This window comes from Osmerus eperlanus, chromosome 25 (assembly GCF_963692335.1).
Source record: "Osmerus eperlanus chromosome 25, fOsmEpe2.1, whole genome shotgun sequence".
In the NCBI taxonomy this organism is placed as follows: domain Eukaryota; kingdom Metazoa; phylum Chordata; class Actinopteri; order Osmeriformes; family Osmeridae; genus Osmerus; species Osmerus eperlanus.
In genome coordinates this window covers 6,574,747-6,592,262 of record NC_085042.1, presented here as the reverse complement: position 1 = coordinate 6,592,262, position 17,516 = coordinate 6,574,747, and the positions used below count along the sequence as shown (strand labels likewise).

At 47.0% G+C, this 17,516-nt stretch overlaps 4 protein-coding genes across 4 annotated transcripts; 1 reads left to right on the top strand and 3 right to left on the bottom strand.

Moving 5' to 3' along the window:
- Nucleotides 1-349: 349 nt before the first annotated feature.
- Nucleotides 350-3,392, bottom strand: polr3d (polymerase (RNA) III (DNA directed) polypeptide D). The gene is made up of 9 exons (XM_062451987.1): nt 3,214-3,392; nt 2,788-2,956; nt 2,602-2,645; nt 2,361-2,521; nt 1,978-2,102; nt 1,711-1,885; nt 1,335-1,582; nt 778-930; nt 350-682 (listed from the first exon to the last, which is right to left on the bottom strand). The coding sequence occupies exons 2-9, from the start codon at nt 2,941-2,943 to the stop codon at nt 569-571; spliced, it is 1,176 nt and encodes a 391-aa protein (XP_062307971.1). The 5' UTR covers nt 2,944-2,956; nt 3,214-3,392; the 3' UTR covers nt 350-568.
- Nucleotides 3,393-5,121: 1,729 nt separating this feature from the next.
- LOC134012243 (phytanoyl-CoA hydroxylase-interacting protein) lies at nt 5,122-11,545 on the top strand. Its single transcript, XM_062451993.1, has 5 exons — nt 5,122-5,303; nt 8,004-8,180; nt 9,861-10,035; nt 10,232-10,349; nt 10,468-11,545. The coding sequence occupies exons 2-5, from the start codon at nt 8,016-8,018 to the stop codon at nt 11,012-11,014; spliced, it is 1,005 nt and encodes a 334-aa protein (XP_062307977.1). The 5' UTR covers nt 5,122-5,303; nt 8,004-8,015; the 3' UTR covers nt 11,015-11,545.
- Nucleotides 11,546-11,766: 221 nt separating this feature from the next.
- ppp1r3c2b (protein phosphatase 1 regulatory subunit 3C2, duplicate b) lies at nt 11,767-12,924 on the bottom strand. The gene is made up of 2 exons (XM_062451996.1): nt 12,825-12,924; nt 11,767-12,576 (listed from the first exon to the last, which is right to left on the bottom strand). The coding sequence occupies exon 2, from the start codon at nt 12,564-12,566 to the stop codon at nt 11,829-11,831; it is 738 nt and encodes a 245-aa protein (XP_062307980.1). The 5' UTR covers nt 12,567-12,576; nt 12,825-12,924; the 3' UTR covers nt 11,767-11,828.
- Nucleotides 12,925-14,172: 1,248 nt separating this feature from the next.
- Nucleotides 14,173-17,090, bottom strand: gins4 (GINS complex subunit 4 (Sld5 homolog)). Its single transcript, XM_062451997.1, has 8 exons — nt 16,783-17,090; nt 16,319-16,405; nt 16,110-16,223; nt 15,856-15,953; nt 15,593-15,681; nt 15,418-15,508; nt 15,075-15,179; nt 14,173-14,590 (listed from the first exon to the last, which is right to left on the bottom strand). Exons 1-7 carry the CDS (start codon nt 16,879-16,881, stop codon nt 15,083-15,085), a joined length of 675 nt encoding a protein of 224 aa, XP_062307981.1. The 5' UTR covers nt 16,882-17,090; the 3' UTR covers nt 14,173-14,590; nt 15,075-15,082.
- Nucleotides 17,091-17,516: the final 426 nt, after the last annotated feature.

Here is a 17,516-nt window from a genome sequence, read left to right as displayed (position 1 = left end):
ATGCCGTAAACCAGAGGTTTTAGGTGAGACCTGTACAGTCGCAAATCGCATGATTATCATATGAACCCAACAGAAATCTTTAGGCTGTCAAATATATCCCCAAATAGATTATTTTCAGGACAATTCTCTTTTTCAGTTGTTCTTTATATCTTTATTTATATTACATACAAGTGTTTTCCATTGTTACAGGTATATTACTGTACAGAATACTTACGTTCTGCTTTCTCCACTCATTTTTTGTTTCCAAGGTGAAAAAGGAATCGGTGTTTTCAAGATGTATGAATATCAACAAACTACCACCAAACCTAATCTTTTTTCCCATCACATTAATCCAAAAATAAATAATAGGTTAAATATACAAACTGTATTTTCTTACAAATCCACATTTCAAGTCATTCATTACAGCATACCTATCCTTGTTCAAAATCCAAACTAGACATCTGTGAAACAACGAGATAGGTTGTCATGTCCAGCTGTTGTCATGTCCAGCTGTGACACCGCCAGCGCATATATTATGGTCTGTCGCTGTGTGGAATCCCACATGCGAGCACCCTGTGGCCTACGACACTCAGCTCTCCAGTAGGGCTTCAAAGTCAGGTGAGCAGACCATTTTGTGTTTGATGTGGCCCAGGACAGACATGTCACCAGTCCGACCATCTCCCGTTCCCACCGACACCAGCTCCTGAGAAAGCAAACGGTTTAGGGAAGAAACTGTCGGGTCCAAAACGACATGCACACGCATCCAATGGGGAAACATGATCGTGGTTGTCATCTGACCTGAAGAAAAGCGCATGGCGTCCCCAGTGCCACGTCGAGCGTGATATGTCCTAGGATGAGCTGCACACGACCCGATTTCCTCACCAGCATCTTCCCCACCAGGCCCTCCTGCAAGTCGCTCAGACTGCAAGTGTTGTCCTCCGCTTGCTCCTCCTTCGACAGAGACAACAGCCACACACACACGCCAATAACACACTTGTGCGCACACACCCGGCTCTCGCGGTCCCCTGTCCTGACATCTAGCGGAACCTTCTACAGCAGGGGTTCCCGACCCTGGTCCTCGGGCCTCCCTGCCCTGCATGTTTTAGATGTTTCCCTGCTCCATCACAGCTGATTCAAATGAATGGTCGTTATCCAAGCCTGATAACGACCATTCATTTGAATCAGGTGTGTAACGACCATTCATTTGAACCAGGTGTGTAACGACCATTCATTTGAATCAGGTGTGTTGGAGCAGGGAAACATCTAAAACATGCAGGGCAGGGAGGCCCAAGGACCAGGATTGGGAACCCCTGTTCTTCTAAAGAACTGGTAGGTAGCCCTCCAATTCAACCTACCGGAGATTCCGTTTTTAGCAGCATGGACTGTCCGTCCTCTGACTGCACCTCTGTCTTCACTGGCCTCGCCTCCTTGGTGGGAGGTTGCCCTGGTAACGAATCAGGAAGCTGCATGAAGAACAGCTTCTCGTCTTTGCTCAGGGTGCAGCTCTGCAGAAGCTCCTGCAGGAACTCAGGCTCCGGCATCTCAGGGCGTTTGAACATGGACTCCACCTTCACCTCCAACACCTCCTCCGGTTCCTGTTTCACTGAGACAGAGGGAACGGGAGGCGGCGGCGTCTTGAAAAGAAACCCTCTTTTTAGAAGTGCTGAAAGGAACAACTTGTGACCTGGCTCGGGAGGGTGTAGCTGAAAGCCTGGGGGGGATGTCCTGTACCTTTAACTTCAGCAGTGTCCTCCATCGCCTCACTGTCCTCCTCGGGCTTCTCCACCTTGTTGTCTTTTTCAACGGATTCACCAAACTCCTCCTTGAACCCCCAGCCTGACACGGCCAAGGGCAGCTGGACCGGGCAGCTCCTCTCCTCACTCTTCAGGTACGGGTCATCCAAAAACTGACAAAGGAAAGCGGGAATGACTAACGTAATCATGCAGTAGAAGTTTACACACACACACGCGCGTATTGTCCAGTGCTGAATTGTCTCACATTGTCTCGTTCCAGCGAGCGCAAGATCTCTTTGGTCTCTTCCTCCGTCTCTCTCTTCTCCTTCTTGATGTTGATAATGGGTGACGGCCCCACAATAGGGGCTTCTGCCTGTCCTTCCCAGCCACCTGGGAACAGCACCGGAAGATAGGAGTCAGATGGCTGAGCGGTTAGGGAATCAGGCTAGTAATCCGAAGGTTGCCAGTTCGATTCCCGGTCATGCCAACTGACGTTGTGTCCTTGGGCAAGGCACTTCACCCTACTTGCCTCAGGGGAATGTCCCTGTACTTACTGTAAGTCACTCTGGATAAGAGCGTCTGCTAAATGACTAAATGTAATGATGGAGGAACACACACAGATTTGGTTTTCCAGAGTGATCTCCTCACCCCTCTTTTTTGTCATCATGTCCGCGGGACCCTGCTCGAAGATGGAGTGGGACTGGATGACCTCAGGACGACCCCGACCCCTGCCACGCCCGTCCCTCTGACCACGGCCGCCTCGTTCTGCATCCCTTCTGCCTCTGGCGTGTCCACCCTCAACCTTCTGCCTGAGAGAGAAAAACGGCTCATTCTCGGTCGTGAGAATGACATTTCAGAAGGGCGTCCGGAAATCAACAATTGAACTTACTCCTCTTTTGCTTTTCTGCCTATAATGTTGGGAGTGAAGGTTTTCTGAAACAAGAAAACCAAACGGTAAATTAACAGCAGCACCTAACACAAAACGCTTCAAGCCTAGGTCTAGTAATCATGTTCACTGTCACCAAGACACTTGCACAACTAAGAGAAATGCTCCCTTTACAAAAGGTGTCAATACCTTCTTCACCCCTCCCAATGTAAGGTCCCTGGAGCGCATGGAGGGCAGGCGGCCGGGGGAGATGGTTGCCGGTAGCCTGCGCCCCATCAGCATACCCCTTCCACTCCCACCTGGTGTTGGGGTGCGTGGGGCGTCGCTGGAGCCAGGTTCTGCCATCCTAGCCAAGAGTCTGCATCAGGAGAATATGTTTAGCAGGCCGATTAGGATGTTATCCGCCGAACCGATACCACGACAAGAACTGCTTTATGTTAGCCAGCGAGCTAGTTCATTATGAACGTCGTTAAAGTTAGCTATCCCATAACGTGACAACACATTCACAAGCTAGCAACTGGCAACACATGGTTAGACCACGCTCTGGTGTTCCGGGTACAACATGCTACACCCCTCTGTTGTAAAAATGCGATTGTGAACCATAGGTAAGTTTACCTCGATCTTTGTGAAGCTTTCCACCAAATAAACAGTACTGTTCCGAAATGTTATGAACTTTTCTCTCGAAGCTGCACATGAACTGTGACACTACTGATTCACTTTACACTACGCGTTGAAGAGCACCATGTCAATGTGACGTTTATGCCACTCTTCGGGTGCATCAAACTTGCGCAGCACTTCTTTTGCCCTGCGCATTCTAAAGTACCGGTACCTCTCTTACCGTACCAACTGAACGTACAATAACAACTCATTTTTTAAATACTGTAATATGTAAATGTTATCAAGTGTATTATACATATGGGGTTCAGAGTATGCAGTCTTAAATCGAATATAGAGGACTAAATTTTTTTAATGACAAATCTACCAAACTGTATCAACGTCAGGTGCGTGGACAAAATGTAATTTTTAAGGGTCCCATCTTAAAAGAAATTATTGTAAGCAATCAGAAATATGGGGGGGGGGCCTGGGCACCCCCAGGCTCCCTCGTGGTTATGCTACTGAAGTTGCTGCCGAGTATGCAATTTATTCATAATTAGTCATTAGAAAAGATTCATTAAAGGACTGTGGAACCTGCAAGGTGTTGCTGTCCCCAGCTGTATTTTGACCTTGTGGCTGTCATGGCATGTCTAATGATGGATGATTGCATTTTAATTCCACTTTGGAATCAGTGAGCTTTACCAGCGCTACATTAGCCAGCCTTTTACAGGAGCTCTGGTCCTAGGTGATAACACTCAGCCAAACCATTGAAAACGTTTTCTGGGTTCATAATATTGTTGTTGCTGTTAGCATAATGAATCATCTCACCCAAGGCTTGATTCAGCTTTTTCCACATGCCCTTATTTCGACAACCACCTAGTTATCATTATTTTAATGCTGTTGTTTTGAGGCTCCTGAAATGTTTTCTCTCTCTTTAAAAATTAAGTACAAACCTCACATTTCGAAATATAAGTATATAGAGACGGCTGTTCCTTGCCCCAGGATTGGTGAGTAGGTTTGTGGGGGTAGCCCATATGGCGCAACATTTGGTCAGAGCTATAAGCTCATCATACACATTTTCATAACATAAAAGCATGGGGGACTTTAACATCCGTCTATAAAAAACAGATTAGTTCTATATTTAGGGCAAATGTAGGGCAAAAAGGGCAGCCGAGGTCTTTCACAAACAAGTCGTTCCCTGGGTCAAGTGGGTATTCCTCGTTGCTGTGAGGACTAGCAGAGTGTCACCGTCTTTTGTCGGATGAAGCTGTCCCTTCTGAGAGGGCTATTGGTCAGTGATGTGTAATTGCATGACCGTTTGAAAGCGAGTTGATGCTGAATGGTTTCATTATGAATGCTTATGAATGCTAAATGACTAAATGCTTATGGACCGGCATTACAAATCTCTTGTTTGTGTTCTCAGCAGTTACTGTTGTTAATGTTAACCCTCGTGCTGCCTTCGGGTCACATGACCCAAAGGTTCATAACGAACCATCGTTGTGTTTACCCAATTTTACCCAATACAAAAACAAATACAAATAATTTTCTTTTAACCATTCCAATGTGGGGGGTCTGAGACAGCCCGACAGTTAAAAGAAAATGGTTCACTTTGTTTTTGTATGAGGTAAATTTGTCGCAATACGACGGTGGGTCACAATGACTGATGGGTCAGAATGACCCGAAGATAACACAAGGGTTAAGGCACTGCAGCTACGCACAGCAAAAGAAACCTCTGAGCGTAGAGAGAGAGAGAGCGAGATTGGAGGATAAAGAGAGGGAGAGAGGTGGGAGTGAGAGATAGAGAGAGGGAGTGCGAACCACGGGATAAAGAAAAAGGAGGTGGGAGGGAGGCAGAGAGGTAGGGAGGGAGGGACGAAGTGTAAACGAGAGACTGAGAGAGAGAGAGAGAGAGAGAGAGAGAGAGAGAGAGAGGAGGAGAAGGCAGGCAGTGTGTTCAGCTCCTAATCGTTTTTCATAGGGTATCTATCATCGACTGCAGAAGAGGAGAGGAGTGAGAAGGGGAGGGGACGGTTGGGTATCTCCAGTTACACTCATATCCTCTGCTAGAGGACCTGTCAGACTTTCCAGAGACATTCTGCCGCCAAGCAAAGGTATGGCATCTGTTGTTTTATTATGCTGTTGATCTTACTGGTCAGTCTCTTTGTATCTCTGGTCTTCTGAAGTCTAAGTTCCTCTCAGTTAATAGTTAATTTAACAGTTGATTTGATGCTAAATATGTTTTTTTTGTTTTGATATTCCTTGGCAAAATATGTACTGAATCTCTGCTATGTGCCAATGAAAGTAAAGACAAGGAGATAGAGACTGAGCGGGAAAAGGCTTACCGAATCAACCAATCAATGATGATTACCATGATCTGATGTGCAGAAACCTGAACAGAGAGCCGACTAAAAGATACACTTTACAATTATGATTTAGAATTTAGATAAAGTGTATCTAATCCTCCATAGCACATATGCATTCTCACTGTCCATGATACCATCTTCTTCACAAGCCATGCAGAGACATCTGCTCCTTTAACCCCGCTCTACTGACTCTCACATATGTTACACCTCACAGCACACGTCCTACGACTCTTATCAAGCCCTTCATCTGCACCTGATACCCACAACTCCAGTAGACAACGTCTCTGCGCACCATGGAAACCTCTCTGCCTATTTCGGCTCTGTAGATGCAGTGAAATCCATCATGGCAGTGTCACATGGAGATAAGCTGTGTGATCATGTATCGGGTTCAGGTGGCTGAGCGTTGAGGGAAGCGGACTGTAAGTCGCTCTGGATAAGAGCGTCTGCTAAATGACTAAATGTAATGTAAATGTAAATGAGTGTAGCAGGTTTATATATCACAGGGCAGAGTGAGTAATGTGCCTTTCATTGGGTTGCTACTATGAACACATTTTCCATGCATAGAACCAGAAGACAATGGAGGAAAACAATGCTGGAAAATCAAACACAAACAGGAAGTGCATGAATTACCATATTCAAATTGCACTTAGCCATCTTGATACACACAGTTGATATTTTGGTCCATAGTTGTTTTTTCTGTTCAAGGGATGCTCCCTATTTAGGGCACATAGTAATGTCGACTAGACTGACTGACAATTCAGCACACCAATGCATAATTGAGTGCAAGGAAATGTGACGGTTTGAATGATGTGGGAACGCCACATTTGAACATTTGAAACGTCTGAAAATGGGGCGAGCGCGACCGGGGGAACTAGAAATGCTTTGATGACCGTCCTGTGAGAATCTCTTCTTGCCCTCGTTTTCTGTGTGAGAGGACACACAAAGAACACAAGGCGAGAACAACTGCAGCAGCTGGGGGAGACTCACAACACACACACACACGTGAAACCAAAAAGCCCCAGAACGCACCCTCCAGCACAACACAAAGGCGCCGGCTCCTCTCTCACCGCATAAGCCTTAATGAGCTGCCGCACCATGTCAATTACGGACTGGACCCGAACCGCTAGAAGCACAAGGCAGATTCGCCCATGTGTGACACAGCCTCACACTATCCCCAAACGAGCTTACAGTCTTTTTTTTCTGCGCTCAGTGTTATTTGCTAGCAGCGTGCTCCCAGGAACCTCACTGCTTCAGCATATGCCGTGTTGCGTGTTGGCTTGAGATGGGGGGGAAACGTGCCAGGTGCTTTGTTGTGGGTTTTTTGGCTTTTATGGGATTGGTGGGAAACAGGGCATGGAATCAAAAGGGGTGATGAGGCAGACAAATTTCATAACAAGCAATGTAGCAGAGAAAGTTGCACTGTGCGGAATGGAGTAATGAAATCGATAGAGAGACTGTAGAATATCAAGGAGCACATCCAGCCTCAGGACAATATCATAGAGATAATCATTTTTGGGGACACATCAATGGGGCGATCAATTCAGGAGAGGAAAGATGACAGCTAATCAACGCCAGTAGACGTGAGCCACTGTTCTGCCTCACACTCAGTCCAGTATTCAAGGCTGTGTGCACCGGCTTGTATCCCCAGACTGATGACAAACAAATATATGGGGTCATATTTCACCTGGTGGTGTCACCTCCTGGTTTTTATATGTCCTTTATGACTTAAAATGCCTTGAAACTGCTGCAAGAATCCCCTCAAGGTGTTCCTGTTTTGCTGACTCAGCTGTTTCCCTCCATTTCGACGCCATCCGACAAAACTATAAACGCACGTTTTACGATGCCTGCCCTGAGAAATCCCAGATGAGGAATCTGTTAGTGAAATTGCCCTTGTGTGAACACAGCCTTGACTGTGTGGTTGCCAGGAGACTGTAGGTGGGTTATGAAATGATGGGGACCTGCAGAAGCCCGTCGCTTAGCTGAGGGGATAATGCAGGGGTTGTTTATCGTAGGGAGGGAAATGTCAGAGAAGGGCAAGAGTAGAGAGGGAGAGAGAGGAGGAGAGAGGGGGAAAGAGGGAGAGAAGGGGAGAGAGGGGGAAAGAGAGAGAGGGAGAGAGGGGAGGGAGGGAGAGAGAGAGGGAGGGAGGGGGAAAGAGGGAGAGGGAGGGGGAGAGAGAGGGAAAGAGGGAGAGAGAGGAGGAGAGAGGAGAGGGAGGGGGAGAGAGGGCAAGACGGGGGGCGAGGAGGAGATTGAGAAGCTCTGTAAATAACAGTAGAGGAGAAGTAACCACCGGCTCCTGCGTAAAGGTTAATTGAATTTGGTCTGAACCACTGCTGGCTTTTTCATAGTTATTTTCCTGGAGCAGTGTGTGTCTCCCCCCAGACATTCCTGAGGGGATGAGTGCAGCCGACCTAACGACTCTGACCCTCCTCTTTCTGTTGACAGAAGCCAGCAAACATGGAGCCCCTCTCGACTCCCTGCAATATTCAGATCTGCGAAGTGACCTGTGACTCCTTCCGCATCATGTGGGACATGAGTCCCGAGGACACGGCGAGGGCCACGCACTTCTTCATCGACCTGAGCCGCAAGGAGAGCAGGGATCACAACCGCTTCAAACACAGGGTCTGACTCTCTCTCTCTGATTGATTCTAATTCTCTCTAACTCCCCCGCCCCCCACGATCCTCTCCCCAAACTCCCGTGCCCAGGATTTCCCTCTCCGATCCTCAAGCTGCCTCTCACTGTCCACATCCATGTTCTTTCTTCCCATCACTCTGCGTCAACCGTGTTCCCCCCACAGTGAGAGGTTTTGATTGCGAAACACGACGCAAGCCCTGCTCCTCCCGTGACCATTTAAAAACAAAGAAAAAGAAGAGTCATGGCGTCGCGTGAGACGGCATTTTCGTGTTTACATTTACATTTAGTCATTTAGCAGACGCTAACCGCTCAGCCACCTGACTCCTGTGGTGTTAAAACACCACAGACCCAGGGTTCACAGATAAATGGATGCTCATGAGAGCTTAGAGACGTCGCTGCTGCATCACCGATGACAGTGGTGGTGATGCTCTGTGCGTGTCTCCGCTAAAGGGAGACTGGATTCCGTGCGTTGTAAACTGCTTCAGGCCAGTGACTCACATTCGCTTCCTCTCGGATGGCCACAAAACTGACAAACACTGAAAATGCAGCTCTGCACTTTTCATGGTGAACTGCATTAGCTATCCCAGACCTACCACTGAGCGGACTGATGACTCGGTGCCTCTTTCAGAAACAGGGAAATTGGATTTTATAATGCAATATTTTATTCGATAGGGTGCAAAAACATTGTTATTTGGGCCATGTTTTGTATCTGTAATTACTTGTGGTTGCATTCAACTGCACAAACCTCAGATATGGAGTCAGGTGGCTGAGCGGTTAGGGAAGCGGGCTAGTAATCAAAAGGTTGTCAGTTCGATTCCCGGCCGTTTCAAAATGACGTTGTGTCCTTGGGCAAGGCACTTCACCCTACTTGCCTCGGGGAGAATGTCCCTGTACTTACTGTAAGTCGCTCTGGATAAGAGCGTCTGCTAAATGACTAAATGTAAATGTGCTTCCACATCAGCTCCGCATGTTCCAACCAATGAGAAAAAGCCTCACCCCCCTCAGATTCACGCCAGAGAGAGGATGGAAAATTAAAGACGACATGCTCAGTCATCTATTTCCCATCCTTGACACTGACAGAGATGTGTGAAAGCAGTCCTAATTACACCAATTCAAAGATGACTGATTAATGACATATTCCTTCCTCTTGTTCAGCTGAACGAGTGCGCCATTCAGATGGATTGTCAGCTTTGCTGATTGAAACACCCCAGTCTCACTCAAACTCATAACTTTCCCTGATTGCACTGCACGCCTTTCCATCACTCGGCAACCAAAGCAGGGTAAACAAGCTTGCATCAGCGTGGTTGCCGTGGATACGCGGCCCTCAGCGCTTGTCGCAGCAAGCAGTGATTCTTTCGAGACCTGGGCCAAAACAAGACCTCTAATCTCTCCTGAGTCAGGCAGTCTCACTACTCTACAAAATGATTACATGAAAAACCTTCACACTGGGTGGTTCACGTTTCAACCAACAGGTCGAATGGAGATTGCTGTCTAACTATTGCACCACTGTTCCAATATCAAAATGAACTAACCCATGAATGCTTTTCAAGTGGATGGCCGCTTGCTACTTAAGCTATAGATATAGCCTATGTATACATATCAATTTAAATGTATTTATAGATATATATTTTTTAATCTATGTTTGTTACTGCATCTGACCCATCCAGGACGTGCCAACTAAGCTGGTGGCCAAGGCGGTGCCCCTGCCCATGGCAGTGAGGGGTCACTGGTTCCTGAGCCCTCGGACTGAGTACTGCGTAGCGGTCCAGACCGCGGTGAGGCAGCCAGACGGGGACTACCTTGTGTCGGAGTGGAGCCAGGTGGTGGAGTTCTGCACTGGAGGTACTGCCTGTTATCCACTCGTTCATGACGAGGTGGGATTCACCTGTTTTATACCGTTAGCATGCACGGTTAGCATGCACGGTTAGCATGCACGGTTAGCATGCACGGTTAGCATGCACCGTTAGCATGCACCGTTAGCATGCACCGTTAGCATGCACAGTTAGCGGACGCTGACCGGTATTTGGGCCCCGCTCAGATTACGCCATGGACCATCTCCAGCAGCTCCTGGAGAAGGCCAAGGGTTCCGCTGGAAGACTCCTGAAGTTCTCGGTGTTCTATCGGAACCAGCACCCTGAATACTTCCAACATGTTAGGTCAGTATCGACACTCTACTCGTGAATTCTGTTTTACAGTAAAAGGGGTTATTCACACAGATACTCACTAGAACCAGAGTTACCCATTCGTCATCCTCCTCTCCTCTCTGCCTGACAGGACGGAGTGTGGGGGAGTGATGCAACCAGCCCTGAAGGACAACAGCGGCAGCCACGGCTCTCCCATCAACGGCAAACTCCAGGGAGTCTTCCTCAGCTGCAACACCGAGTTCGACACGGGCCTCCCCCCCAGCGACTCCCCCTACGGCCCCCTGCGCTTCCAGATGTCCGCTGGACACCTGCTCAACCCCAACACCTGTCTCTACTTTGCAGACTTCTACTGTATGTACACGGCCTACCACTACGTGGTGTTAGTGCTGGCCCCTGCTGGCTCGGAGGGGGATCGCTTCTGCCGCGGCTGCCTGCCCCTGCTGGACCTGTCGGGAAACCCCTTCCTCACGTACACGCCGCCTCAGCGGCCGGGGGAGGAGCCTGTCTTCTGCCACGCCAGCGATGTCATCCTGGAGGTGCTGTTCACCGAGCCCCTCCACCTGGAGCAGGGCGCGGTGGGGCAGATCAGCGGGCGCCACCAGCTCATGAGCCTGACCACAGCCAACGCCAAGAAGGACCCCAGCTGCAAGGTGTGCAACATCAGCGTGGGTCGCTGAGCGGGGGGAGAGGGGCGGTGGAGGTTGTGGAGCCAGGAGGGGTGACGACGACCAGCCCTGGATGGTTCTCTCTCCCAGTGGTTCTCTCTGCAGAGGAACCGCAGGGACGTTTGCCGCGGAGCTATGGAACCCATCCTATGTAGAGCACAGTCACGTATCTGGGGCAGCCCTCATCATGGGGACTTACGCATGCTGTTCCCCCCCCCCCTTCCCCCACCATCTCTCTGTTCTAGAACTCTGAATAGTCATGTATCATAGCAACACATCTGGGTATGGAGCTGGAAGGCTGGTGGGCAGGGAGGGATGAAATGGCTGGGGATGGGGCCAGAGCGTTCAGGGCATTTCATGTACTGGTGACAACCATATTGTACACATGCCATTATTTAAGTCAAGTAACATTGTGTCTGTACATATCTGTGTTCTCCCAGTGGTTTGAGATGAATGCTTAATACTTAACAAATGTTCCCAGCTGCAAGTCTAAATAGATTTATCTGGGGACTCCTAGTTACATCAATTGTTTCTTTACATAAAAACCATCAGATTTCCATCTCACAGAAAGTTTTCTTTTGTGTAAAAACAAATCCCTTATTCAAACTATTTCTGTCCTGAAAACTGACAGTTAAAGGTGAAACTCAGCGTAATGGCATTAAGAACACAGAACTCTGGTTTCTGTGTGATGACCTATTTCAGTTCCAATTAACGCAAAAGCCTAGCAAGTGTACAATTTCAAACAATACAAATAAACGTAATTTAAAAAATAGTTTAATCCATAACAGAAAGCAACATTACAGCAAGAAAAAGTTAAGGCGAACAATCAGTGACAAAGGATATAGTTCTTCCCGTTGTTGTTATCCCAGAATGGAGTGGTGTAGCCACCAGGCAGATAGTGAAAACAGAATTCTATCTTGTCCTTCTCATCCAGAGCTTTAGGGAAGGCAACGGTAAACTCAAATACGTCTTTATCGTGTCCGCTATACAGCTGCTGAAGGAAAGCACATGGCGCGTCGAGGTAGCTACGCCAGGAATTAAAGGTGATCCGTATGTAGACGTCCTTCTCATAGCTGACGTTCATCACACGCACTGTCCCGTGAATGGCAGAGGCAGACACGCTGCAGTTCTCCAGGAGGACCATCACATCCTGCAGCCTGGAAGCGAGGTCTGGTGCGGGTAGTTGAAAGCCTAGCCTCCACTGTGGCCCCTGTCTGCATGTGCTGACGGTGCCGTTCGTCATGGCCCCCAGGTCCCGTAGCGACGGTAGAAGGGTCATTTGAGGACGCTCCTCAATCTCAAACAAGACTCTCACGGCTGTTAGGGACATTCCTTTGGAGTCAGCGAAAACCACACGCTTCTTCGTTTGTTCCCGATAATGTCCATCATCTCTCCGGAACATTGCGGAGGACGGGCTGGAGAACTTCTCGCGTTGCGTGTTTCGAATGCAGGGTCGAAGGGCTTTCAGATCCGTCCCACGGAAGAGTGGGGGCAGGGGAAGGAGCTGGCCGAAGAACAGGCCCTGGTCCTCGGGGGCCTGGACAATAGACCCTCCAGCAGGCATTCCTAACAACCTAGTGGGGAACGACAAAGGTGAACCAACAAGAATAGCCCATAGAATATTCTACAACCACCTAATAATTAATCCACGACAGGATGTAATTCTGTTCTTAAATATCACAAGCTACCATTTTCTCTGTAAAATGAACCGTAGCCTGCCCTTTTAGAAAGTTTATTCTAGAAGACAGGAAACATATATTGTAGGCTAACTGTTCTTGGTTGTCATTTATTTCTCTTGAGTGAGTAGATCCAATACTTATACCTCCTCTTCCTTCCTTTTTAAGAATGTCCCACATGCCCCGCCCCCAAATTCTTATGAATAATCAACTAATCAATTTAATCCTTCGTTGGCAATTGCGCAATATACAACACATAGTCGCTGTTTGATGACCAGAAGAACAAAGCATTTACCTGTAAATGAACAATGATCGCATCACCACCAAGTCACATGATAAGACAGAGATTAATTAGTATTGATTGTTGTGGTGGGGTGTTGAAGCACAGACGTTTCAGTAACTCAGCACTCCACAGGTAGGCCTATGGGGACTGTTTCGATAACTGGTTCTATTCCTGGCGCTATTGATCGAACCATGGTCGCACTGAACCCTGGGCCGGGGTCCAATTAAACCTTCTGCTGAAGGTCATCCCTTCTGTCGGTGTCTGGTGGCCCACAGACCTTCTCCGGTGCCTTTTCTCCGGTGCTTAGCAGACGTGACCGGAGGAACGCCATGTTACGCAACAGCCTGGACATCAATCACCAGGACGTGACAGAAAAACGATCCAGATTAATTACTCCTTTACATACTATTTGTACTATAGGCGTATGTAAAATTGGTTCACATGGGCTATTATGTGAATTAACATACTACTTTAGTGACCCCATTTTGATGAGTACTCTGCATCTAGCTGCAAACTTTTATAATTAATGTATAGGCTGTCAATCAGGTATACTTACAAGAAGCATGTGCATAATTATACACTACCCAGCTTAGTTCAATATAATTAGGCTACATTGCAGTGATGAGTGGAAGTAAAAAGTAGTACTTCCAATGATGTATCTTTAGGTAAAAGTAAATTACAACACACATTGACTTTTGTCAGTTCAGATGATGAAATCCCCATGATTAAGCAGGATAGGAAGTTTCTTTAATGTTGCGATATAAATCAGCCGTCATAGCAGGACTCCAAAGAAGCAACATCAAAATGATGTGGCAACTTTTTGGGTTGGGACCTGGCGTGTCGTCTTGCACGTAGCTGTTAGTGCTTTAGTCAGAACCAGACCACCAGGTTATTCATTTGAAGCCATCGATGTCAGGCCAGGTAGTAGAACACAGCTGGCTCAGTCTATAAGGTGATTGGAGGATAAGGGCCTCGGAGACGGGAGCTACTACACACTTCCTGTTTGATAAATCACAAACTTGAACATCCTTACATTTACATTTAGTCATTTAGCAGGCGCTCTTATCCAGAGCGACTTACAGTAAGTACGAAAAAAACAGTCAGACCACAGGAAATATGAGTATGATGGCTCATTCTAAAAGAGAAAATTATCACAATCTGGAAATCATTGCAATACCATCCTACCTGAAACAAGACAACTCAGGTTCACACCAAAACTATTTATTTACAAAAGGGAACACATCACTAAATGGACAACAGAACAATTACTACACAAAATATTGTCATTGCTAAGACGAAGTTGTCACCCTATCTAAGTGTCATGTGTGTGAAAAAGTGTATGCGTGTATCTCATTTATGGAGGGCCTGTCCTGTAATCACATACAACAATCACAGTCTCTTACACAGTTTCCTGGAGTAGAGGCTGTTTCCCCTCAGGTAAGTAGTGCAGTTGAGAAGGCCCTGTCCACAGAGAGTGGGGCTCATTCCTGGATCTTTAGGGTCCTAATTACAACACGTCCACTTTCATTTGCTCATAGGAGTTCAATAATGAGCCGACGAGATCCTCCAGTCAACCATCCCAAACCGAAGCGAGCAACACACTGCATCTCAACCAAGGATAACAGGCACCTGCAACAAAGAGGGGGGAAAAAAAGAGACCAAATTCAGAAAAGATATTGACACACTATCAGAAAATGTATATTCTGTCACATTCTGCAGTTGATATAACTGGCCAGCCAGTTGTGACAGCATAAAATAAGCAGATTTCTTCTATCAGTGTTTTCCCAAAGCTGTTTCGGTAAGCCCTGCTGAGACATAGATCTACACACTGGGAGGATTAGGACTTCCAACGTCCAAGAGCCATGGACGCATTCAAACGTCAAATCCCCACATTACCGTTCCGGCAATGTGGTGTCAGATAGAACAAATTTCGGTTGCCATGAAACAATGTCCAGAGCAAAAAGTGTGGGCTAAAAATAGTGACAGAAAAAAAAAAAAAAACAAACGAGGCTTATGTAAGATATATATCACAGTCAGGCAAAGACCATGGGTGTGTATACAGCATAGAACATGACCTTCAGAACACGTGAAGGACTAAAACACAGACTAGTACCTGGATAGTTAAATGAGCTGTACCGCTCCAGAGGAAACAAACGGGGCTATGGTCCGATATCGTATTAGATGCTGTGAACCTTCCTCGAAATCGACAACATACTCTCTGAAGGAAAACAAACAAAACAAACATACACATAAGGCATCTGGTGTACTTTCATTGAAAACGATTGTTTGATCAGTCCATAATTCCATTTCACCATTCACTGCTCACTGTCGATGATGAAATACGGATGTAATGAGTTGTAGGCTAATACCGCCACCTAGTGGACAGTAAGAGTACATGCAGACTGGTGTTAGGTGGGCAGCAGGTTGGGGACTAGTCTGCCATGCAGGTGTGTTACCTCTGGTCATCAGTCTCAGGCTCCACCATGATGTTCTCCTGTCTCTCCTTCACTCTCAGGAACACAAAGGAGTCCAGGCATGGCTCTGGCACTATGGTAACCACACAAACACATCAATAAACATTTTGAAATTGTTTGGATCGATCGACGTGCTTTTACATTTGACAGCTCCTACCAGCTTTCAGCATGTCCACCGTCTGCAGGTTAGGGGGCATGTGTTTTAAAGCTACAGCCTTCAGATACATCTCTGTGTTGGCTAGGTATCTGTACAGTGGATCAGGGAAACAGATTAGTGGTTCGATATAATATATTGCTGCGTTCCATGGAGAGAGAGAGACAAGGAATGTACTGCAGAACACAAACACACCTGACCCACAGAACCCTCCCCTCTCTGTGTCAATGTAGCAGAGCTGAAAAGTTAAAGAGCAGGAAACTTACTCTTTGGCAAAAGCGAACTCCTCCGGAGACAGGAAGGATGGATCTCCCTCGGCCCGTGACTTCTCTTTCTCCAGGACATGCGAGAAGAATTTCTCGATCTAAACATGCAGAACGAATCAGAAATGAATGGAACTTGGGAGGAGCGTTGCTAGGTCATATAGTATCGATCCGAGTAACGTTGATATCCCTCTACTCATGACGTCTAGGTCATTTAGCCTATACGTCATGCATTCATGGTTTAACTGCTGGCCTACCTTCTGGAGACGGGACCGCAGGTAGCTACTGAGAACGAAGCGGATCCTGTCTATCTCCATACGGTGTATACTGGCCTTCAAGTCACCTTTCCTAACCCTCTGCAGGTTAGCCTCCTATGCAGGGACGATATAATTGTCGTTAGCTTTAAAGCACGAACGAGCACGAACGTAAAGTGCGAAAACATAACCTGGGTGATATGTTTACATACCATATGAGTGAGTTGCTCCATCACACATTCTACCATCTCTGATTTATTCTCAAGAAGTTCAGGAGAAAACTTCTCATTCAGCCAGGCCTAGAAGAAGACGGGAAGATACATTGTTGCTGTGTCGAGATGTGTCTCACCACGGCAAGTGTCACAGGTCTTGCCTTTGCTTTTTTGTGCTAATAACGGAGTTTGCAAAGGACACCAGACCTCAGAAAGTTAACCAGAAAAGCCTCACAACATTACATTACATTTAGTCATTTAGCAGACGCTCTTATCCAGAGCGACTTACAGTAAGTACAGGGACATTCCCCCGAGGCAAGTAGGGTGAAGTGCCTTGCCCAAGGACACAACGTCAGTTGGCATGACCGGGAATCGAATTGGCAACCTTCGGATTACTAGCCCGATTCCCTCACCGCTCAGCCACCTGACATCTCTCAAACATCAATTAACTTCTGGGATATTACCTCCTCTAGCTTAGTAATTAGCTCTGCCGGAGTCATCACATCTTCTTGACTGTCATCTCCGCTGATGTCGCTGCCAACATCAGATATGGCATCAGACATGACTGCACCGACTAGCAAAATGTGCTACACGAATACCGAAAAATCAGAAGGATAACGAGCTAGCTATCACTTGAAGTACATTTGCTAAGTTGTAACTTTACGAAAATAGAAGTAATGAATTTTAAAGTAACAGCAGCCTAGAGTAAACGACAAGCGTGTACACACACGAAATTGAGCTTGCTTCCGATGCAAAATTCGCGCGCTCAGGGTTGACGTAATTTCCAACCCGGAACTTCCGGGTAGTCCAACCCGGAAGTTCCCTTGACAAAAAGCCGTCTGTTCTTTTCGGTACAATTGTCACAGACAGAAACCAGAAACGGGTTGTATTTGTTGTATTTTAGTCCCCCTCCCCCAAAAAACACCCCAAAAAACAATTCTGCTTGATTTCAATTTTCCAAATCTTCAACTAAATGTTTCGTTTTCATTGGTGGGCGGGCCTTCAGAGCCCGCTTGCTTCATTGAAAAAGAGTGTGTGTTCGCCAGGGCCTATGTATTGTGTGAGATTTTACAACGAGTTTACAAAGCTGTCCAAGATTCGACCGCGCAAGTGTCATAAGTTTAAAGACGGTAGGAACTCCAACACAGGAAACATCCTCGAACGATCTCCAGAGGCCAGGTGGTGCAATTCCTACCTC

Bases quoted from the DNA above. Each gene is read 5' to 3' on its own strand.
- polr3d (XM_062451987.1), bottom strand. From the start codon at position 2,943: ATGGCAGAACCTGGCTCCAGCGACGCCCCACGCACCCCAACACCAGGT. The intron at 1,583-1,710 runs GTACAGGACATC...CCTCTGTCTCAG, and splicing joins GGACACTGCTGAAGTTAAAG to TGAAACAGGAACCGGAGGAG. The intron at 931-1,334 runs GTAGGTTGAATT...TCTCTGTCGAAG, and splicing joins TGCTAAAAACGGAATCTCCG to GAGGAGCAAGCGGAGGACAA.
- LOC134012243 (XM_062451993.1), top strand. From the start codon at position 8,016: ATGGAGCCCCTCTCGACTCCCTGCAATATTCAGATCTGCGAAGTGACC. The intron at 8,181-9,860 runs GTCTGACTCTCT...TGACCCATCCAG, and splicing joins ACAACCGCTTCAAACACAGG to GACGTGCCAACTAAGCTGGT. The intron at 10,350-10,467 runs GTCAGTATCGAC...TCTGCCTGACAG, and splicing joins GAATACTTCCAACATGTTAG to GACGGAGTGTGGGGGAGTGA.
- gins4 (XM_062451997.1), bottom strand. From the start codon at position 16,881: ATGTCTGATGCCATATCTGATGTTGGCAGCGACATCAGCGGAGATGAC. The intron at 16,406-16,782 runs GTAATATCCCAG...GTCTTCTTCTAG, and splicing joins TAATTACTAAGCTAGAGGAG to GCCTGGCTGAATGAGAAGTT. The intron at 16,224-16,318 runs GTATGTAAACAT...GTCCCTGCATAG, and splicing joins TGGAGCAACTCACTCATATG to GAGGCTAACCTGCAGAGGGT.
- ppp1r3c2b (XM_062451996.1), bottom strand. From the start codon at position 12,566: ATGCCTGCTGGAGGGTCTATTGTCCAGGCCCCCGAGGACCAGGGCCTG.